The 24,056-nt window shown below is 50.9% G+C and overlaps 1 protein-coding gene across 1 annotated transcript; it reads right to left on the bottom strand.

Moving 5' to 3' along the window:
- Positions 1-4,474: 4,474 nt before the first annotated feature.
- On the bottom strand, positions 4,475-24,048 carry S1PR1 (sphingosine-1-phosphate receptor 1). The gene is made up of 2 exons (XM_032965926.2): positions 23,765-24,048; positions 4,475-10,111 (listed from the first exon to the last, which is right to left on the bottom strand). The coding sequence occupies exon 2, from the start codon at positions 10,071-10,073 to the stop codon at positions 8,724-8,726; it is 1,350 nt and encodes a 449-aa protein (XP_032821817.1). The 5' UTR covers positions 10,074-10,111; positions 23,765-24,048; the 3' UTR covers positions 4,475-8,723.
- Positions 24,049-24,056: the final 8 nt, after the last annotated feature.

Below are 24,056 nucleotides of genomic sequence, written 5' to 3'. Positions count from 1 at the left end.
GGTCAGAACGGGTTTAAAAAAATAACAAAGACACGGACAAAAACACAAATAACTCCAAGCCACTTGATGCATTCCCCTGCGTTTCTGTCTGTAGCCTTTGCGAAATGAGCATTGTACAAGGAGCAGAAGCCTCTGGTTACCAGGTCCACGTGCCATCGTATGCATAATTCATCAGAAGTCACCAATTTCTATTCTTTCTCGAGAGGCTCGGTTCCATCTCCTTTCTTGGTGTCAGGTTTATGTATCACGAGTCACGTGTCTGCTGTATCAGTGCTGCTTGCCGCGTGCAGGGTGGGAAGGAAACGCTGAACCAGACTCTGTATTTTCTCAATTTTGTTACAAATATATGTCACATATTTTATAAGTATATGTCACGCGTACATTTTTTGTGAATTATTATTACTATGGTTTGTTTACTCAAATGCCCCATTCATTCTCAATACTTTTTCAGGAGGGATTTTTTTTCCCAGAAGGGGACAAATTCCGCTCATTCTCACGCAAATTCCACTCGTTCTCATGCAAACTCCACTCATTCTCACGCAAACTCCACTCATTCTCACGCAAACTCCACTCATTCTCACGCAAACTCCGCTCATTCTCTCACACAAACGCCACTCATTCTCACACAAACTCCACTCATTCTCATACAAACGCCACTCATTCTCACACAAACTCCGCTCATTCTCACACAAATTCCGCTCATTCTTACACAAACTCCGCTCATTCTCACACAAACTCCACTCATTCTCATGCAAATTCCACTCATTCTCACGCAAACTCCACTCATTCTCACACAAACTCCACTCATTCTCACACAAACTCAACTCATTCTCACACAAACTCCACTCATTCTCACGCAAACCCCACTCATTCTCACACAAACTCCACTCATTCTCACACAAACTCCACTCATTCTCACACAAACTCCACTCATTCTCACACAAACTCCACTCATTCTCACACAAACTCCACTCACACACAAACTCCACTCATTCTCACGCAAACTCCACTCATTCTCACACAAACTCCACTCATTCTCACACAAACTCCACTCACACACAAACTCCACTCATTCTCACACAAACTCCACTCATTCTCACACAAACTCCACTCACACACAAACTCCGCTCATTCTCACACAAACTCCACTCATTCTCACACAAACTCCACTCACACACAAACTCCACTCATTCTCACACAAACTCCACTCACACACAAACTCCACTCATTCTCACACAAACTCCACTCATTCTCACACAAACTCCACTCATTCTCACACAAACTCCGCTCATTCTCACACAAACTCCACTCATTCTCACGCAAACTCCACTCATTCTCACGCAAACTCCACTCATTCTCACACAAACTCCACTCATTCTCACACAAACTCCACTCATTCTCACGCAAACTCCACTCATTCTCACACAAACTCCGCTCATTCTCACACAAACTCCACTCATTCTCACGCAAACTCCACTCATTCTCACACAAACTCCACTCATTCTCACACAAACTCCGCTCATTCTCACACAAACTCCGCTCATTCTCACACAAACTCCACTCATTCTCACGCAAACTCCACTCATTCTCACACAAACTCCACTCGTTCTCACACAAACTCCACTCATTCTCACACAAACTCCACTCATTCTCACACAAACTCCACTCACACACAAACTCCACTCATTCTCACACAAACTCCGCTCATGCTCGCAGCGATGGCTTTTGGATAACCATCGAACAAAGGCGGTTGCTGCATCGCGCGCTTTCAGATGCGCTTCTGCGGCCGTCTGGAACGCTCTTCCGTCCGACATTAGGAAGCCAATGGGGTTATGCACTTTTAAATCAGCTAGATTGACAAACTCATTTCTTTACATCTGCTTTTTGTGCTTAGTTTGTTGTCCTTCCCCCGCACCTCCGATTAGCACGGTTGGCTACGTACAGGGCGAAAGAAGTTCATCAGACATACAATATTGCTGTGTGTAATAATATTTAAGTAATTTGCAGTGTCATTTTTCAGCATTGGGGTGTTTTGGCCAATAGAAGTTCTATGTTGGGGTTTTTTGTTGTTTTGCTACGGGAGGAAACTCGTGATCCCGCTAGAATCCCATGCTGAACAGGGGGAGAGAGATCACACAAACTCTACGGTGGAGGGGCGCCCTCGTTCGGGATTCGAACCCAGGGATTTCTTGCCGTGGGGCACGTGTGTCACCACCGTGCCTTCGCCCTTGACGTTTCGCGAGTGCGGGGTGGCCCTGCAGGGGGAAACGCTCGCGTGCAAAGAATGTAACCCTATCGGCGTAATCACGAATGATTGCTTAAAGAAAAAAAGCATCAAAGAAGTTATTTATATCAGCTGCCACAAAGTTAAGATGTGCAACATGAATAATTCGCACTTCGCATTGATCCTAGGGATATTGAGTTACAATGTAAGTGCTGAAACGTGATGTGCAGAGGTTCAATTCCCACAAGAAAGCGTTTTTTTTAATGATTTTGGACATCTCTTTTCCTCTGTTTTAACGAGGTCAGGTTTGAAAGTAGCGGCGAAGTGAACGGCGCGGTGATATGAAGTATTTAAAGAGGGGGATTGGATTTGAGGAGAATCGTGCCTGGATGACACCGAGAGACGCGGGTACAGACGGATCAAGTGGCGAACACAAATCCGAGACGTCGCGGCGAACGTGGAGAACAGCGCATTCGCTCCTGGGAGGTTCGTGTCGATGATGAGACTGATGGTGCGACAACAGCCAACGGAGGGACCGTCCTCAAGACGACAGACGCTGAGCCCCGCTGAGACGCGGCCGAGATCAGCTCGCGTGCAGGAGGAGAGACGCCTCGTCGTGTCGCACGACAGCGAGGGGCGGTGTGCCGTGGGGGACGCCTTCATCCAGCAGTGGATAGACAATTGATTTATAAAAAAACAACATGGGTGTAGTAGTAACAGTGGCGATGGTGTGGTTATGGTGGCAGTGGTATTAGCATGATGTATGTTGAACGTCTTGCACACACTGTACGTGATGTGGGTATGTGTTGTGGGTGTGTTGGTGACGTGGGGAGCGGTGGTGCAACGGTTAGCGCTACGCTGCGCTATGAACCCGGCGACCCGAGTTCGATTCCCGCTCACGGCCAACACCGGTGACGATTATTTGAACCGATCCTGGGCTTCCCCTAGGTCGACTCAGTCTCAAATTAGTACCTGGTGCGGTGTGTAAACATCGCCACTAGGGAGACAAAGGCGGTCTGGTGTGGTGCTGGCCACCCACCCGCTCGTGTGCGGTGCCGGCCTTCATAAGTGCTACTCGCTAACAGCACTTGCCCTAACAGTCTGTTAAGGCTATACGGGGGGACTTTGTCTTTGTCTCGTGGTATTGGATTTGTGCATAATAATAATATGACGGATAAGAGGAGTTGTCACGTTTAATCTCCTTACCCCGTCGTGGAGTGGAATTCTACCTTACTCCCTTGCTCTTGCAGATGACCGGTAGCTGCGGTGCTGGGCAGGTGGAGGCAGTTTCTCTCCAACAACAACGGAGGAGCGATGCTCACAACAACGAGCAGAGCGCCGGGTGGCTAAAACGCAGCGAGTTGTCACAGTTGGGAGCACAGGTGGTGCATCTGTCAGTCAACTCAGTGAGTTAACCCATAACACGTGTAACACCTGGGCCTGTGCTGTGAGCCTTCGACAATTAACGTGGCCTCAAAGTGCACCTAGCCTGACACGAGTGCCATGGTGACATCACACACGCGTGTGTGTGTCTGTGTTAGCCTTAAACGAGTAGCAGGTGCAGTGTGTAAACATCAACAAATGGGGAAACGAAGTTAATAGTTGCTCGCTAGAAGCACTTTGCCGCAACAGCCTTTGTGTTTTTTTGTGAGGCATGTAGAGTATGCCTCACAAAATACACAGAATCCACTCTGCAGGTATTACCCATTTCATCGCCTTCTGCCCACTCGCACTTTCTAATAACATAGGATGATGACGACGGTGGTGATGGTGGTGATGATGATGGTGATGATGATGATATCTAAGTTTTTAACTGGCGCTTGCTCATGGGGGAGAGCGAGAAAGACCAGGAACCTTTGCATGGACGTGGAAACGGGCAGGACAGGGCGCTTGGGCCCAACGGTGCCCCCACTGGCTCCGACATTCGCCACCGATGTCGCGTTGTGTGGTGGTGGTGGTGGTGGCCACGTTGCCTTTGCCACCTCGACTGCCCACGACACACACGCACGCCCGACTCCGATTAACCCAGATAACATTCGTGTGGGCTCTCCCTAACAACTCCCTTTGCCTCTTCATCTGAACGCAATTAGTATAATGTGTCCCGGCTTGAGTGCGTGGGAGGTGGACGAATGCAATTATAAACAAACTTGCAGCGTTACAATAATGAGGTCAACTTGCACCGAAATCCCGCGAGCCACCGATGGCCGTTCTCCCGGCGTCCTTTCAATTACATCGACGAAGACGAACACATCGTGAAACTAATTACTTTATAGACCCACCAGTTAAATACACACCGCAGTACACAACACAAGCTCGGCAGATCATGACTAAGCACGTTCGTTTAAACCAAGCCACTTTTTTTTAATTGAATGTACATTGAATAGAAAAGACAATGAGGTACTGCTTTGTGATTGCCTACCACGTGGAGCGCAAACCGTAGACTTATTTCACCGTAAAGTCTGAATCCGGCTACGTAGTTCTGGCACTGCCAACAGCTGTTGCTGGGCAAAGGACTGCATTTAAATGTGTAAAATTAACTCTCTACACTGGACAGAACAACTTCAATGTCACAAGGTCTACCGAGTTGCATGACTCAAATGGGCTAAGAGCTTATATCCAAATTATATTTTTTCTAACTTAACCAAATTACCACTTTGCACACTATTATACCAGGTTCTCAGGCCATTAAGCTTCTGGCCTCAGCTTGGTCACCAAGGTAAACATGTCACTTACATTTGACCTAATCCAGCTTTATAGCAATTTATCTCTGAAAAATAAAATGGAATATGAGTCAATGTTAGGCACGTGACAAACCGCTCCGATGAGTTGAGCAGTGCCATCTGGTGCTTATGCCGAGAGAGGCTTTTGAAGAGACCCTGGTGGTGGTTGTTGTTGTTGTGTTTGGTATGTCTGGGCTAGCCTGCTGTTCTACACAAGGCTCTGCTGGTGGTAGGAATCCCGTAACAAACGGGAAAGATTTGGTGCTAAAATCGAACATTTAGAGTAATTGTACGCGTTGAAAAATCCACAGAGGTTATCATGACGGAGATCGATCACACTGCACCGACGAAATCTAGACTCGATTCAATATCATACGTGCTCCTGTTGTCTTAAGTTAACCTTGCACGTGGGAATATTTACATAAACTTAGCAGGTCCTATCGTACAAGTCATGTGCAAACTGAACATAAGATCAAAAACTGCAGACAGAAGATTTGAAGAACATGAACACTGTATTTTTGCTTAATAACACGACAACATTAATGCTTTTACAAATTGTTCTGGGGATATTCTGTGATACCGAGATGTCAAACCTGAAGTTTAATGCGAAACCAAATACTTGCCTTGCCAACGTAATGTCTCGGGATATATTGAAGTCCATAATGTAACTCGTGATCAGTCATATAGAGGATATGAATAGGTTCAATTAAGTTATTGATCATTTTAGTAATCTGGTGTCAAAACACTCTGACCGAACAAATTGTATAATAGGATTTTATATAAAATTGAAAAAAATATCTGTTTATTTTAATATTACATGGTTTAAACTTAATAAGTTTGTAAAAATATACAATATTAAATAAATGCAGCAATAAATATCGTTATTTACGTCCATACTCCCGTCAAATTAATGCGTGTTGCACGATGTTACGCCGGTGTCGGGAAGTAGTGAACTTGAGTGTTGTCCTCCACAGGACATCCACTTGAGATGTCTCACGAGCCGACACAGCGACCACCGCGATGAGACAGGCAGGGCGTCACTGTGATTTTAAGTCAATTGCTCACAATTTGTGGTAGTAATTCACTGATTACAAAGTATCCATATGCGTCAAAAGGATAAGGTTTCAAATGAAGATGTCGGCATTACTGGTTAAATACTGTGATGTGGGCAAATAATTACAACCTAACTTTGTTTCTGGTCAAAAAACTAATTTCCACGAGTCTGCTTTGAATACACACATTTCTACAAAAGCACAGTTTTTCTTATTTTATTTTCCATGGAACAGACGTTTCTCATTAAAACATGCTAAAACACATTAAAGCATATGAAATCCTTCTGTCTGCAGTTTTGTGTTAGCTTAATTATGATACAGTAACATCTCAATAGCATTTGTCATTGCATTAAAAGTACAAAGCGAGAAATATTATGCCCATTCAGAAATGGCCACAGGGGTTTGAGAATACGATTACAACTATTTGCGGGTTCATTGTTTAAATTCGGTTTCCGAAATTGCTTTTTTCAATAATTACATCCTAAAATTGTACTATTAGCACATAGGCACAAAGTGATGGCAATGCTCACTCTAAGACTTCCTACGGTTGTGCAGCCACAATGCCATTCGTGGAAAAACCCTCAACCGAAAGAAAGAGGCCTTGGCCTGATTTATTTGAATCTTCCTGAACCAAAAGAGGCTCTCTACTCTTGGACTGTCACGAGGTTTATTTTCATAATGGAAGAATGTGTACACGTAGCCTTGGGAACCACGCTACGCCGCCATATTAAGTGCAAAACCAAATTGTATTCGATAGGCTGTTTTTTTGTGTTGCAATTTGGTTTCTGGACAGATACCACCGACTCATTACACATGATGGGATCCTGGGTTTATCTCAATTGGCTGGCTGGACCCTGATTCCAGGATGTCGGCAGTGTTGTCCTTAATACGTTTTGACCATTCCTCGCATCGCATTTCCAGAAAGAGGCACCAATCTCTTGAATGCTCAATTGATCCCTCAGCACCTGGACTTAATGCCAACAACATTCAAATGATCCACCTCGCGTCCACCCACCTAACTAAAGCAAGGATTGTGCCTGTTTTTTGGGAAATGTACGTGCATTCCCACCACCATCATCATCGTAAGTGGTATTACGTTCAATTGCTGCGTCCCGTCATCCTCTCCTCGTCCATTCGTCCACTTGTAACGAGCTCGGGCCGTGCTTGTTACACCGCACACTCACTGTGCCTCGATGCCCAGTTATACTCGGGACCCATAGCAGGACGGCTTTGAGCCTCCCCTCCTCCTGACCATGTTTGGTCCAAACAGGACCGAGCCGAGACTAGATCTGCCACCTCTGAATTACAAAACAAAAACAGGACATACGGACAGAAGAATATTCCAATACCAGGAGAGGAGAGAATGACTTGTAAATGCATCGTCTTGAGTGGTGTATTATGCACTTGGCAGGAAAGGGGCTTCAAAAATGAGGAAGCCACTGGAGTTATGCACTTTTACATCTACTTTAGAACTGCTTTTTGTGTTTAGTTTGTTGTCCTTCCCCCGCACCTCCGATTAGCACGGTTGGCTATGTACGGTGCGAACGAAATTCAACGTATACACACACACAAAGAGAACGATCCTGGGAAAAAAAAACGGGACAGGTGGCAACTGCAGCTGAGACGATACCGGGTGAGTGACGTATATCAGCGCCCTCTTACCCAGAAGCCAGTGCGGCGTTAGGGGCCTGCAGACTGCAGGGAGACGCTTAGTGCCCAGGGAGATGTCTTTTTTTCTTTTTTTTGCAATCGAGGCCTGGCTGTCATCATAACCGTTCCCTTTAATGCTCTTCTCTGCCGATCATGTTACAGTAACGTAAAAATGGGCAACATGTGAAAAACAACAATTATTTAAAAAAATCTTAATCTTTACAAGAAAAATACTGTAAACATAAGCGCTTGCAATGAAGTGTAGCGTTCGGTTACAAGATGCAATGACGTCTCTTTTATGTACTTCCAACTCAACTCTGCTGCTGTAACTGTAAAGAGACCAAATTTGATAAGTGTCCTCTTGAAGCTGTGATGTGTTAAGGCGTCGCATCTTGCAAAAAAGACTCTTCCAATGCTCCTCACGTGACCAGGTTCTCTCAGCCATGGACATCCTCACGAACACTTCACAATTCTCGATAGCACAAATATTAGTGTAAACTATAATGAACAACTGAACTTGAGTCTTGTCGTACAGTCTGTCTTAGTGGTTGTCCAAGCATACAGAACATATTTGTCTGTACCAATCATCAACTAATAGTAAGTTGCTTTAAAAAATATATATGTACAGTAGAGTATTTTCAAAAAAATGTGCTAAGTTTAAGTGCCCTTGCATGACAATCCAAAAGATGCCAGAATATATTTACTAAAGTCATCACGTTGATACTGTTTCAAACCGCCGCATTCATCTCAGGACTGCATTTGGGGGATTGGGGCAATTGTGGGGGCAGATCAATTGTTGTATAGGCGGAGCTGGGAAGTTCCCAGCAATGCCACTGCATGACCAACTTCGACTCCTTCTGCTTCTCAGCCCGACAAAGTCACATTTTTTGCGTGGAGTCGGCTGACATCGCTGTCAACACATTGGCGAAATGCGCCTCTCGGGATGGAACCGACGGCACCTTCCCCCCTACACTCAGGACTTGCCGGTGCCGCCCTCCCGGGCCTACGGACGGAGCCAAGTTCCCCGCAGAGGCCGAGCCCGGCGCTCGAGTCCGGCGCACGCGAGCCCGGCGCGTGTTAGGACGGCGGGGGCGGCTGGCCCTTGATGGTGACGGGCGGCTGCTCCAGGCCGGGCGACAGCAGCAGCGCCTTGATGGAGTTGGGCGGCGTGTGCCCGCCCCCGCCCCCGTCCGGGCTCGTCAGGTCCCGCTCGTTGGTGGCCGTGGCGGTGGGCCTGCCGCCGGAGGACGCGCTGGAGCGGGAGCGCGTGGCGTTGGCCGCCGACTCGCCCGCCCCGAAGCGGCCGCGGGCGCAACAGCAGCACAGCAGGCGGGCGAAGGCGCGGCGCATGTCGCGGCTGGACGCGGCGTAGATGAGCGGGTTCATGCCCGAGTTGAGCACGGCGAGCGGGATGAGCCAGTTGGCGGCCGAGGTGGCGGCGGCGCTGCAGCTGAGGCTGCGCCGCAGCGTGCCGCACGCGACGTCGGCCAGCAGCAGCCCGAAGAGCGGCGTCCAGCACGCGATGAAGACGCCCACCACGATGAAGACCGTCTTGAGCAGCAGCACCGAGCGGCGCGACGTGCCCGGGGTGGCCTTGCGAGGGCCTCCGCCGACGCAGCCCCCGCCGCCGTTGCCGCCGTTGCCGCCGTTGCCGCCGACCCTGCGGCCGCTGCGCCGCACGGCGGCGTAGACGCGCGCGTACAGCGTGACGATGCCGGCCAGGACGAGCGTGTAGAGCGTGACGCAGAACGCGAGGAAGCGCCGCGAGTAGAGCGGCAGCACCACGGAGCACTGCTGCAGCGCGCGCAGGCAGTTCCAGCCGAGGCTGGGCAGCGAGCCGAGCAGCAGGGCCAGCGCCCAGCACGCCGCGATGAGCAGGCAGGCGCGCACGCGGCGCCGGCCCGGGACGGCCGGGGCCAGGCGCCGGCGTGCCATGATGAGGTGGCGCTCCACGGCGATGGCCAGGAAGCTGAACACGGAGGCGGCGAGCGCCACGAAGATGACGCCCTCGCGCGCGAACCACGCGGTCGGCGTCATCGTGAAGGTGTTGGGGCCCGACAGCGAAATGTTGGCCACGTAGGCGGCGGCCGCCAGCAAGTCGGAGCAGGCCAGGTTGGCGAGGAAGTAGTAGGTGGGCGTGTGGAACTTGCGGTTCCGCCAGAAGGTGAGCAGGACCACGAGGTTCTCGACGATGATGACGCAGCACACGACGATGGCGACGATGCCGGTGGTGGTCACGGCACGGTCGCGCTTGTCGCGGTTGTTCAGCTTGCCCGTGTAGTTGTAGTGGGCCAGGATCACCATCGGGTTGGAGTACAGGTACATCGTGTTGGTTATTTTGTAGTAGGCGTAGTCTTCCGCGGAGGGGGATGGCGAGGCCTCCATGGTCACGGCTGGAGCTGTTCCCAGGAGGGCTGGGTGCTCCATGGCGGAGGAGGGCGCGAGCGGCGTCCGGTCACCAGCGTCTGGAAAAATACGTGGGGTAAGAAGAAACGTGAAGAGTCAAAGGACGAGCATTTGCGTTCGTTCGTCGCTTGAACGTCGCGGCATCTCACCGCGACCTACAACCTACAAGTGACAGAAGGGACAGTGGTGAAGGGAGTCACAAACGGTCAACGGCAGAGGGACATGACCAATGTAGGGACAAGTCTCACGTCCCAAGCAAGACGTCTCTTCCACTCTCCTACCACGCTCACCGTTCTTTGCCAACAGTTTTGTTAAGTTCACCAAAACAAAACGTGCCAGTGGGATTTACCCAGAGGCGGATCTACAATACTTCCCTAGCAGGTGGTCCCAAAGTTTCAAGACTTAAATAGGACCCTACATTAATAACAATAAGAAGCATTTAATGCATATTCTCTGCTAGATCTCAATAAAACATGAATATTTGGGGTCTCGAGAAGAATGTGATCATCCTCCCCATCGCCTCACCCTTTGGGATCAACCGCGGAATGTACCGCCCGGTGAATAGTTTGTAGGCATGGGCACGAGCTTGGGTGGAGCTGTCGCCAGGTAAACGCTGCATCGCTCCTCTCGCCACAGGGGTGCACATTTTGGGACTGTCGCGAAGGAGGATCTGAGGCTGGCAGGCTCCCGCTTCTGTTGTGCCGTCTAAGCTTTTGTGAGCCATGGGCTATACATTCAAAGGCCTTTTCGAGTGGTGATTCCGACACAACGATTGTTGCCCACTTTTTTACTGCCAAAAATGGCCATTAATGTGCCCGCGGGCCGCGCGTGGTGTGAATCACACCACACGCCAACACATTGCGGAGGAATGTGGAAGGAGCTCTTATTAGTGTTCACATGCTGTCTGGACACGCTGCGTTCATACGCGCATTGCTATTAATGTAACTTTTGAAGGGGTTTTATTTATTTTTAAACCGGTGGCCATGAAATGAAAGGAATGTTCCTCCCGAAGTGAAACAAACAATCTGCCTCGTATTTATTTTAATCGAAGCCCGCGTGCGTAAACCGATCTGGGAGCACCTGCGCGGTCCCGAACATCAAAAGGCCCACGGACATTTATCCTCGCGACCAAAATAAAGCAGCGGCACTGCCACGGCCAAGCGCAATCGCGAACACGACGTGCCCGCAGCGCTCGCCCGCTCCCCGCTCTTCACGGCTCCCCCTCGCTCGGAGCTTCTACCGCTGGGTTTTATTTGCGTGTCGGCGCCCGCCTCCCGTGCTCTGTGGCTATTTCGCCCCGGTGAGAATTTAATTTCTCTCGGAGCGATGGCGAAGCGGTTAGCTCACTGCGCTATGAACGCCAATATCTGAGCCGGAATCCTCATGCCGGGGATGGAACGAGCGGAGAGCGATATCTCAACCGGTCCCTTGGCTCCGTACCATCACCAACTCGCTGCCCATCGTGGTGAAGTTTTGGCAAAACATTCCCCATGACCGGCATGGTGTGGGGGGAAGCCTTCGTCCAGCAGTGGATTGGCAAAGGGCTGTGATTTATTATTTTCCACCAAGCCTTTGTACATAATGAAGCATAACATTTTAATGATCGTTCAATATTGTGTTTCAATAGTCTGTTTCTTAATGTGGGGTATCTTGTGGAAATCAAGTTGTAAACCCTTATATAAATTGGAAATAGTGTTGTTTAAGTTGTTTTTATTTAATTTTCTTTAATCCCACATTAAAAAACGTTCACCAATCATGAAACCTCGTGTTGGCCACAAACCCCCGATGACAGCAGAGCCACACGGCAGGGTTTTGAGCACCACGTCCCACCTCTCGTGATTCTCCCAGGTCACATATCACGACGACCTGCACGGGCGACGCCCTCGTCCCTCAGGGCATCACCTGCGCAGGTGAGGATGCGGTCCTCTTCAGCAATGAATGAGCGGTCGCACCACGCCTGCGGGCTGGGTGAACGTTGTGTGCCATTTGCGTGTTTACCCCACTCCAGATGTTTCACGTCTTCGAAATGCATATACAATTATTTATGGACTTGTTTGCCCGAGCCACTCGTGTGTGTGTGCGTGCGTGCGCGTGCTGTTTATCAAGCCATTATTCAAGCTGGTGCACAGCCGATAATTAATAAGACATCTCGTTTAATATGACACACGTGGTGAGAACCCACACGGTGTCACCAAGACGCAACACGTACGCACGAGCGTGGCGGGTAGACCAGAAATAACAAACGCGCGCCCTTTCGCGTGGCGTGTGCGGCAAAGAAAGTGCACCCAAACAAAACACCGTCGTAAACAATCGCTGGACGCGTGGGGCGCGTCGTTTGCGGGCCCTTTCGCCTCTGCACCGTGCTGCACCGAATTCCGTCCGAAGCCGCCGACTGCCTCCACGAATAACCCTGCACCGTCACCAGTGGACGGTGGAGTCGCCACCCCCTTGTGCTGCCTCTTAAGTCACACAGGGCATCGCCCCTCAATCTAAGACGTGTGGGCAGCGTGGGCAGCATGGGCAGCGTGAGCTCGTTTAACCGAGCGCTGTGGCGCTCACCTCGATTCTTTGGAGGAAAGGGTTGGTGGATCACACAGGTGCGTGTGCAACTCCCGACCCCACTGGGCTACGCGGTCACCAGGATATGGCAGTGCGGTTTTTTTTGTACCTGTCTGTGCAGACTTTTGTAGGGGTTATCCCCTCCAACGCGTGGGATTACTCTGGCTCCCAGGGCTTCCACGTGCCACACGAATATCGCGATGCAGAACCATCCTGGAAACTGGCTTTGGGACTCGGCGAGGCTTTCCTGGATACATTTTAGCACGGTTGGCTATGTACGGCGCGAAAGAAGTTAAACATACAAATGGATCACGTTGTTGTACATTCACACTGGTCATGTTCTATTGTCGTTTCCAGCAATGCGTGACTCTGGCTGCACGTGGCATTGCTCGGCACGTCGATTCCTCTTACCCTCGTACGTCCCAGCTATGGAATTCGTTTCCTGCGCGTGCATTTTTCTGAAACTTACAATCCGCAGTAATTTTAAAAAGTATGAATTAACCATCTGCAGAAGTTTTATTATTGACTCACTGTTTCCTGTCGGGACTTTACTGCCCGGCGTCTTTAAACAACGAGCGGATCAACCGGGCTTTCCTCGGCTTCATCGTCACACAACAGGCCCCAAATACCCAACGTGCCAAACAGCCAGCAACAAACAGCACGACAGTCGGTATAATCAATAAGTTAACGCGATCTTGAATTGAGCAAGGTTATAAGAAATTGAGAAAAAACCGGCAGGGAAGAAGTTCCAAAGTGAAGCAGTGTGTGGGAAGGAGCAGAAAGATAAGAGTTGTGACCCGCAGTGTGGTTATTGGGTGGGTGAGTGAGTGGGTGAGTGAGTGAGTGGCTGAGTGCATGAATGTGTGGGTGAGTGGGTAAGTAAGTGGGTGGGGGAGTGAGTGTGTGTGAGAGTGTGTGTGAGTGTGTGTGTGAGTGCATTAATTTATGGGTGAGTGGGTGGGTGAGTGGGTGGGTGTGTGGGTGAATGGGTGGGTGAGTGGGTGAGTGAGTGGGTGAGTGAGTGGGTGAGTGTGGGTGAGTGGTGGAGTGAGTGGGTGAGTGAGTGAGTGGGTGAGTGAGAGTGTGAGCGGGTGGGTAAGTGAGTGTGTGGGTAGGTGGGTGGATGAGTGGGTAAGTGGTTGGGTGGGTGAGTGAATGAGTGGGTGAATGAGTGAGTGGGTGAGTGGATGAGACGACATAGTGAGTGAGTGTCTGGTAGGGCCCCGAGTCCTTAACTCGGGTGGAGGAATCAAGGAGTGAAGTCCAGGGGAACGGCAACCACGGTAGCTGTAGCAGCAGCAGCAGCGATAGAAGAGTGATACGGAAACGACAGAGCGCAGGCGAGCAGTCAATCTGTGTCATTCGAGATCCGTTAAGACACAAACTCGAATCCACCTAATGCAAGTGTGTCTCCGGTGAAGTATCGCAAATCATGGATGTAAGCTGCAATGAAACATTTTACGATGCAGCGTAATGCAATAAAAACAACAATGAAATTCAGTCAACCTGCCAATTTTTGTGGAATCAAATGAACGTCAGCTAAAATGTAAAGGCTTGTATTTACATTGGCTACAACTTCATTACGGAATATAAAACTGCTGGCCGCCAGCGTTTGTAAAATGAAACAATCGGATTTCGTGCCAGACTTTTGGCTGTTGTTTTGTTGTTAAACTATCATCTTGGGGCGATTTATAATTTTGTTTCTTTGACATAAATATTATTTCGCCTGTTCCCCCCCACCCCCATTCGTAATTTAATCAATTGGCCTGTTAAACGAATCTGGCTTACTCTCCGCTATCTTAAACCAAACAAAAACACGAGGACCTGAACAAAGCAAGCGGCGCGCACATCATTAATGTGCCGAGTGACCAGCAGAGGGCGCCACGGGACCGCGAGCCCTAAGTCGCTGCCGCTGCATCGGCAACTGGGCTGTGGCTGGGATTCAAAATTCTCTCCGCGCTCTTTACAGAGTCTCCCCCCCCACAACACCTGCCCAGCTCCACAGGGGCGCAGGCTTTGGGGTCGCCACTTCTTAGCCCCCCACCGCAGCGGGTAAGCGCAGGGCACAGTACGGGAACAAAGCCTCCGATTTGCATCACCGATTAGCACGGTTGGCCTACGTACGGTGGGAAAGAAGTGCAACATATGTACAATACAAAAGCTGCATCGTACCCTCTGGCAATTTAGCGCAGCCAACACTTTGACTGCGTTTTAATCTGTTGGGCCTAATCGTGCAATCCCTAGGGAGAGATAATATCCTGAGTTTGCCAGCCCTCCCCTGGGACTCGAACCCAGGTTTTCGGACACACTGGCCCAGCAGCACCCTTACCCCACTCATTAACCCGGCCTGCCTACATACAGACTGCACTGATGCAATGCGATCCCATTACGAAGCCAGAACCTTGCTCATATGTATGTTAAACTTCTTTCGCACGGTACGTAGCCGACCGCGCTAATCGGAGGTGCTGAGAGTTGTGTGGCTTTGCACACACGCGGATTGGCAGCAGTAGAAGCCGCTTGTTAGATATCACTTTTAGACATCACTGTTAGATGTCACTGTTCGATGTCACTGTTCGATGTCACTGTTAGATGTCACTGTTAGATGTTACTGTTAGATGTTACTGTTAGATGTTACTGTTTGAACAAACTCTATAATGTTCTGCAGCGTTCCCTTCCTTCCCCCAGGCACTGTTGTATTGCGCTGAACCCGGCCACCTCGGTTCAATCCCCAACCATGGCTAACGCCAGTGGCGAGTGATATCCGAGCCGGTTCTGGCTTTCCCCTCCGTCGAAGCAGCCTTAAACGACCAATACCCTGGTGTGAGGTCAGCTCTGCTATGGATAAATTGCTCCCCTGCCATAGAAATGTGGAATGTCCATCAGTGCCACTAATAGAGATGAGCACTATCCCTTACTTTCATTTGCATGGAGACACTTTGACTTTGGACTGTATAAAGTAATAATTAAAATGTACGATGCGCATTACATCCTAGGATCCCAATGCGCAGTACATCAAAAGCATGAAACAAAAACAGAACCCAGGGGCAACCGAGCAAACGAAGGAGGGAAGGCCACTTTATAGACATGGGGTTTCAAAGCAGACTTCAATATATCTACCGACTGATTTCAAGTGTCAAGGCGTTCCGTAGCTTGTGGTGCCAAGCGAACAAAAGCCCGATCACCAAAGAATCGCAACCTAGACCTGGGAGTGCTGATACCCACTGTATGCAAATAATATGAGTGGAGGTGGTGGTGCAGTGAGTCCAATTCGCGGCCACGGCTAACATCAGTGGCGAGAGAGATACCTGAACCAGTACTGAGACCTGCCCAATGGGACCCTCTCCACCCTCGCCAAACCACCACTGACCAGTATGGTGAAGTATGGTTAAAGAAGCCACTTGGCATGGGGAAGGAAGCCTTCGTCCAACAGGGGATTGACAAAGGGATGTGAATTAACAACGCATCAGAATATGCCACGACCACGTTCTATGGTATCGCATAACCGCAATTTGGAAAGGGTAATTTGTCATCAACCCAGAAGCTTTAGCGGGATTTAGTTTGAAACTTGGTATGATAAGCAAGTTAACGAGTCCTCTAAACACACGTAAACATTCGTGCTGTAGAGCATTAAGATGCCAAAATGAAATGCTTGCACAGATTAAACAAACACAGCCTTTTTCGGCTGCGACTGGGGCACTCCGCGAAGGATTGGGTTGGGTTCTCGTAGCCGAGGCTGCGTCTGTGTAATTTATCGGAGTCCATTAAACGCGGAATGTTCCGCCGCCTCGCAAGAGACATTCGGGACGGAACTTCTGAGACCGAATAGCCAAGAGAGAAGCGCACACGGTGTCCCCGGATCGCCCGGAGTGTGCCCATCTTCTCACGGAGCTCGAAATCTGCGCAGGGCACTCTAAGCCTGTATACTGCGTGGGAGGCCCTGGGTCATGCGGGCGGGGGGGGGGGGCACGTGGTGACCAACGGAGGGCTGTGCAGCAAACTTCCAATGCGGCAGTGCGAGTCGACGCTCCTGCATCTTCGTCTCCGAGACTCTTTACCCACACGCGCCGACTGGCGCCGTGTGTCCCGGGCCGGCTCTCATCCAGCCTGCCCCGTGGGCTCCGCTCTGCGTGGCCGAGGATCAGTCGCCAGGTGGAGCTCAGGCTACGAGTCCCCTCCAGGGGGGCAGTGGAGACGCCCCGGGGAGTTGAACTCCACAACGTCGGGACTGTGAGCGCTGCGGGAAGCCCCCCGCTGGAGCTAAGCGCTCCGGCCCTGCACTCGATCCCTCAAACGCTGCACTGAACCCAACTCGCTCACCTTCCCTATACATTGCCCACACTGTGGATGATGCCGTCTATTGACAGGTGTTAAAAGTTTACACTTTAACGTATTGGAAATTGGTACGGTCAAATTGTGTCGTGAAAAGATTTTCGTTCCCGTCGATAGAAATAATACAACACAATGTTTCACCCGCGTGAACTTCCCAGGGAAAAAAGACTCAGTCCAGTAATTGGCATGCACATGGCATGTAAACCATGCCGTACTGTGGCACGTGCTGATCCTGGTACGTGCATAGGGAGGGGAGCGGTAACAAAGTGGTTAGCACACCGCTCTCCCGCTATCTGAAGCCGCAGAGATACGCGTTAGATTCCTAGCTACAGCCAGAACAGGTCTAGGCCATTTCCCATTTTTACCGACCCGCACTGACCAGCGAGGTGAAGTATGGTCGATAAAAACACCCTCGCCTGACACGGCGTGGGGTGAACTTCACCGAGCAGCAGTGGATTGTCGAAGGGCATTGAAATAACATTGCTCAGTACGACGTGCAATGAATCGAAGCGATCACACGTCTAAAACAGGAGCGCTCTGTGTCAAGCGCGCACGTGCGTGTAGGTGTGTGTGTGTGTGTCACCTCACGAATGCAGAGTAAGTCTCGCACGCACAGAAATAAGCTTGACACTTCTGCGTGCTCTACATTGTTGGATTAAGTAACGATTCCTCGACAGTCAAGCTACACAGAGAGAGAGAGAGACTCTGCGTGACTCCACACAGCGCTACATTTAATTGCCTTCTGCTGAATCCACAAGATGCCGTATGCACGAGTCCCAGCGGCTTGGGATTGTGGGCAACGGAGGAAGAGGAGGAAACAGCACAACGCCACGAAGGCCCATCTCCCTCTCTCTGCTGAAGCCCTCTCCTCGTCGTGGCCAGCAGCACACCTCGGCACCGATGAGCACGGTTTCGCTACGTACGGTGCGCAAAAAGTTCACCACACACACATCGAGCTCCTGACAAATACCGCTGCTGCTGCTGCTATTGTTGGCAAGGCGAAGAGCGAGAGACAGAGAGGATCCTGTGTCGATGTCCACCATTCCGCAGGTTAAAAAACGCACGCTTCCTCGCGAGGTTGCAATCCAGTGGCAGCAGAACACCCACCGGCACCTTCACGTGAACACAGTGAACACCCACCGGCACCTTCACGTGAACACAGTGAGTACCCACCGGTACCTTCACGTGAACACAGTGAGCACCCACCGGTACCTTCACGTGAACACAGTGAGCACCCACCGGCACCTTCACGTGAACACAGTGAACACCCACCGGCACCTTCACGTGAACACAGTGAGTACCCACCGGTACCTTCACGTGAATACAGTGAACACCCACCGGTACCTTCACGTGAACACAGTGAGCACCCACCGGCACCTTCACGTGAACACAGTGAGCACCCACCGGTACCTTCACGTGAACACAGTGAACACCCACCGGCACCTTCACGTGAACACAGTGAACACCCACCGGCATCTTCACGTGAACACTGAGCACCCACCGACACCTTCACGTGAACACAGTGAGTACCCACCGGTACCTTCACGTGAACACAGTGAACACCCACCGGCACCTTCACGTGAACACAGTGAACACCCACCGGCACCTTCACGTGAACACAGTGAACACCCACCGGCACCTTCACGTGAACACAGTGAACACCCACCGGCACCTTCACGTGAACACAGTGAGCACCCACCGGCACCTTCACGTGAACACAGTGAACACCCACCGGCACCTTCACGTGAACACAGTGAACACCCACCGACACCTTCACGTGAACACAGTGAACACCCACCGGCACCTTCACGTGAACACAGTGAGCACCCACCGGCACCTTCACGTGAACACTGAGCACCCACCGACACCTTCACGTGAACACAGTGAACACCCACCGGTACCTTCACGTGAACACAGTGAACACCCACCGGCACCTTCATGTGAACACAGTGAGCACCCACCGGCACCTTCACGTGAACACTGAGCACCCACCGACACCTTCACGTGAACACAGTGAACACCCACCGACACCTTCACGTGAACACAGTGAACACCCACCGGCACCTTCACGTGAACACAGTGAGCACCCACCGGCACCTTCACGTGAACACTGAGCACCCACCGACACCTTCACGTGAACACAGTGAACACCCACCGGTACCTTCACGTGAACACAGTGAGTGCCCACCGGCACCTTCACGTGAACACTGAGCACCCACCGGCACCTTCACGTGAACACTGAGCACCCACCAGCACCTTCGCAACGCTTCATATTGCCACATTGCCACCCCTCCGCAGACGGCGACTCGCAGTGGGCACGAGCTGCTGATGCAGCAGCAAAGGGCGGATGGGTTCCACAACGGACGGGACTTCCACATTTACGTTTCACCAACACTGCATGAATCTTACAGTGTGGGCGCGCGTGTGCGAGCGTGACAAAGGATGGGGGAGCGGTGGTGTAGCGGTTAGCGCTACGCTGCACTACGAACCTGGCGACCCGGGTTCGATTCACGCTCACGGCCAACACCGGTGACGATTATCTTAACGGGTTCTGGGTCTCTCCTAGGTAGACTCAGTCTCAAATTAGTATCTGGTGCGGTGCATAAACATCGCCACTGGGAAGACAAAGGCAGTCGGGCGTGGTGCTGGCCACCCACCCCCTCGTGTGCCGTGCCGGCCTTCATAGATGCTCGCTAACAGCACTTGCCCCAACAGTCTGTTAAGGCTACACGGGGGATCTTTGTCTTGAGCGTGACAAGAGTGGGGAGCGGTCGTGTAGCGGCTAGCGCGCTGCGATCTTTGTATTGTGACCAGCGGTGTCTACTTCTATTGGCAGACTCTAGGCGCAAGTCTCAGATGGGTGTCTTATACTTATGTTCAACATGATGGTTTGTTAAACTTCTTTCGCACCGTACGTAGTCAACCGTGCTCATCGGTGTTGCGGAGAGTCCTATAATCTGAAGACTCGGATATAAATAAATAAAAGTAGCCCAGGACAGTCTTCATAAAACTATCAGCAATGAGCATCACAGGCTTGTTCCACGTGTTTGTCAATGCTCGTGTTCTCAGTCTTGTTATTGTTGAGAATACGTGCCACTGTGCCTGTGTTCAACAATGAGCCACAGTCAAGTGTTGGCCGCATGCATCGTGAAAGATGTGAATCTGTCTCAGGGCAGCCCGTGTGTGGTTTGTGTATTCCGTCTCACAGCGCAGCCGGTACGGGAGTCCTATCTGATGCTGGGACGCTGAGTGCTTTGTGTTGCGTGTGTCCTGCCGTGAGCCCCACGGCTGTGGCTCGTGGGCAATGCGATTCGGGGGCTGTTCGGACTTGTGTTTCCGTAATCGCAAAATGCAGCCAGCAAGTCAAACTGGTTCTTCTCAAATCGAAAATATGGAAAGTTTGTCAATATATATTTATCTTTCCAACCACACCTTTCTGGCCCCAAAAAAAAAGTGGCATTATAAACATGTTCACAACTTATTCAGCCCTTGGCTATTTTCATGTAAACGGAGTGCAGGGTTTCACTCTGCCATCCCAACACACGGTCGCTGCGCTACGGAGCCGAGTTCCATTCCCGCTCACGGCCAACACCAGTGACGATTATCTGAGCCTCCCCGAGGTGAATGCATCCTCAAATGAGTACCTGGTGCGGTGTGTAAATATCGCCATCAGGGAGACAAAGGCGGCCGGGCGTGGTGCTGGCCACCCACCCCCGGCTTTCGTAGGTGCTCGCTGACAACACTTGCCCCAACGGTCTGTTAAGGTTATACGGGGGATCTTTGTCTTTGATGGTCTGTATTCGCAAGAGAGCTGAATTTTGGTGCAAGTTTCGTGATGATTTAGACACCGCGTGGTGATGTGCATAACGAGCACCCAAGCAAGATGCTCGCGATGCGCGTCTGTAAGCTGGGATTAGGAAACCATCCGAAAAGCCACATGTATGAATGTTAGCCTCAACACATTGTACGGGCCGGAATTTGAATTCATGTCTCGTGCTAAACTTAAAAAACATGCGGTCCTCGTCAGCAGTGCACCGAGTAATTCGCCTGCGTGACGTGTGAATCTAAAGCCGGTGGAGAGTAAACACAGTCGGCTAACAATGTTCCGTTTTACCGGTCAAACCTTACTCCCGTCGGCAACCCCATCATCCCCGCAAGGACTTAACAACGCCCAATCATATTATTGGTTATTTCGGTAAAGTCACGTAGAAGGGAAACAATAAAATAATAAAAATATAAAACAATACAATTTTCACGACGTTTCGACTGCAACACAAGCAATCATCAGGTGTGAAAACCACAGCAAGAAAATTTTCAAATTTTCCACAGCAAGAGCATTTTCAAAATTTCTTGCTGTGGTTTTCACACCTGATGATGATTGCTTGTGTTGCAGTCGAAACGTCGTGATAATTTTATTGTTTTATATTTTTATTATTTTATTGTTTCCCTTCTACGTGACTTTACTGAAAAACCCAAGAATATGAATCCCTGCAGTCACGAAAGCTTGAAATCAAAATTTAACGCCCAATCAGTCACTAAGTGGACGTTAAAGATCCCGTGACCGCATAAACAACTCCCTGCCAGTGAAAACAAATCCGCAAATCTCTAAACCACCCCGCAACTAAACTGCAAGAAGTTGTAAGAGTGAGAGTCCGTCCCCACGTGACTCGCGCGGAGTCAGCAGCCCCGTGTCACAATCGGACGCCTCGGCGCCTCCTCCGTGCCCGCAGACTTTTGGCTACGTAAAGGGCATTTAACACGAGATGGCATTCGTGCACTGGGAAACAAAGACAGAGATCCCCCGTATAGCCTCAGCACACTGTTGGGGACAAGTGTTGTCAGCGAGCATCTATGGACGCCGGCACGGCACACGAGGGTGTCGGTGGCTAACATCACGCCCGGCCGCCTTTGTCTCCCCAGTAGCGATGTTTACACGCATGCTCCCAGGTACTCATTTGAGGCTGAGTCGACACTATCGTGCACGCAACAGACACACGGCCTCGATTCACAGCTTGTACCCCAACGTTGTCAAAATGATGTCAATCCACCGCTGGATGAAGGCCTCCCCACAAATCCTTGTCAGTCGCAGGCTTTATTTTACCATACTTCACCACGCTGGGCAGGTCAGTGTGGACGGATGGAGGAAGGGAGCAGAGACGTCCAATACAACAATAGATGCCGCTCCACTACCCACACCGTAAGCTTGCGATCTCTGTGGCAAGCTCACGTACTGGTCAACCAATTCCAGCCGCATCCAGGCGCACAGCTACTCAGATTACGAGATCTGACGATACCAACGCATGCCAGGTGATGTGGTCGCTGTGAAGCATGCGCGTACCGTACTCTCTCACCATTTCAATTTGCTCCAGATTCGGAATAGAGTATCTATAAACCCACTGTGCAGTGTGCTCCTCGTGCAGTTAATAACTATTGAATGCTTTTACCCTGAGTCTCGTGATGCCTCCCCCCCCCCCCCCCACGAGGGTCCTGCCACGTTCTCGCGCCAGGGGGCGATACAGAATCCCATCGAGGCACCGTGGCGCATGGCGGGGATTTAACCCTCTGCATCTCATCAAACAGTGGAGCGACGCGAGGCTGCCCATGACCCCGTTACCCCACGCATAGCCTCGTGGGTCGGCTTTGTCATCTTGAGTCCCGCGGGTCCGAGTCGCTCTCATCGCGCACGTGGCTCCGAGACTCCGGGAGACGGGATGCGCTTCCCAGGCTATCTGCGCATTATTTTAATTCGTCGCGGTAATCGAGAAGCGACTTTAAATCTGCCTCGGTTTGATATCCGTGTCGTCGAGGAAACGTGTCCATACTTGTCGGATACGCATTTTAGCAAGATACGAGCGCGGGTTACTTCCATGCGAATCTATTTGAGCAGCGCGCACGATGGTTTAGATTGAGAGTCATTAATGCTACGGTGCGATTTGACATCTCCTACTGGTGACTAACGGAGTTAAGTTGATGGGTAGCGCAGGAGTTAGCGCAGCGGGATGAGTGGCGTCTAAACCCGGACCGGGGTCCAACCCCACTCACCCATCAGTTACCAAATCCGCATTGACTAGCGTGGTGAAGTATGTTCGAACAATCCCCGTGATCGACACGGCGTGCCGAGTCCGTGATCTCCGGCTGTGTGCCGTTTTAATTGCACACGTATCTACAGTGCAATAACGGCGGCAAATCACCCACGCTTGATATTGAGCGAACGATAATAATTGCACCCCGTATGGACAAGCTGTAATATGTGAATCATATTCCAAACGTCGCAGTCAAAGCACCTCCTGCCCAATTCACCTCCCTCCAACTCGTGTCGCGAATGGTCAGCGCGGAGCGCAGCGCACTTCTGTCCGTGTAATGAGAATGCCGTCAAACCTCACATCACAATAACAGCAATGCGTACGAATCACCAACTATCATCACCCCGCCTCTCTGGGTTCATGTTCGTATTTTAATATTCCGTTACGATTAAACTCCAGTCGTGAACTAGTGCGTTGCTTGTACACCACCGTTTTATTAACCGCGTCATGCCAATACACATTTCCCGTGCGACGACCACGAAACTTTTCATGAAAAAAACTTCTTAGAGTCAGCGCGTTATTACCGAGTACAGAGCGACGGCGCAGCAGCCCCCGTCTCTCTTCAAAAAACCCACGACGTCTCCTCTCGACTGGCTTCCCCCTTCTCTCCCGGCCGTGTACAGGGCTGGAGGTGATGGCCATGGACCGACAGCTAAAATTCTCATCGTCATCACCCTCTGTATACCCAACGACCCGGCAAAACACGACCACAGCAGCATCAGCATCAGCGCGCACACTCACCCAGCCACCTCTACATTGCTGTCCCACGTGGGTGACGGCGGCGAGGTTGGAGCCTTGACCACAGGAGACCGAGTCTCGTGCAAAGTCACTGAGCGGTGTACACGCAGGGCAACTCGGGTTGTAGAGAGAAAGTCCGAGAGAGGGAGGGGGGAGAGAGAGAAGGCGGCTGAGCTCTCTGCCCGCCCGCGCGTGCACGGAGTGGTGCCGCTCCGCCGCCGCACGCAGCTTTAGAGCGGCGCCGTGAGTGGCACCGTCTGGGGAGGTCCCCCCCCGCCCGCCTGCGCACATGGGG

The sequence above is a fragment of the Petromyzon marinus genome, chromosome 35 (genome assembly GCF_048934315.1).
Source record: "Petromyzon marinus isolate PM22_M1 ecotype Great Lakes invasive population chromosome 35, UKy_Petmar_22M1.pri1.0, whole genome shotgun sequence".
Taxonomy (NCBI): domain Eukaryota; kingdom Metazoa; phylum Chordata; class Hyperoartia; order Petromyzontiformes; family Petromyzontidae; genus Petromyzon; species Petromyzon marinus.
Note: the sequence above shows the minus strand (reverse complement) of the source record. Positions and strands in the feature narration are given on the sequence as shown.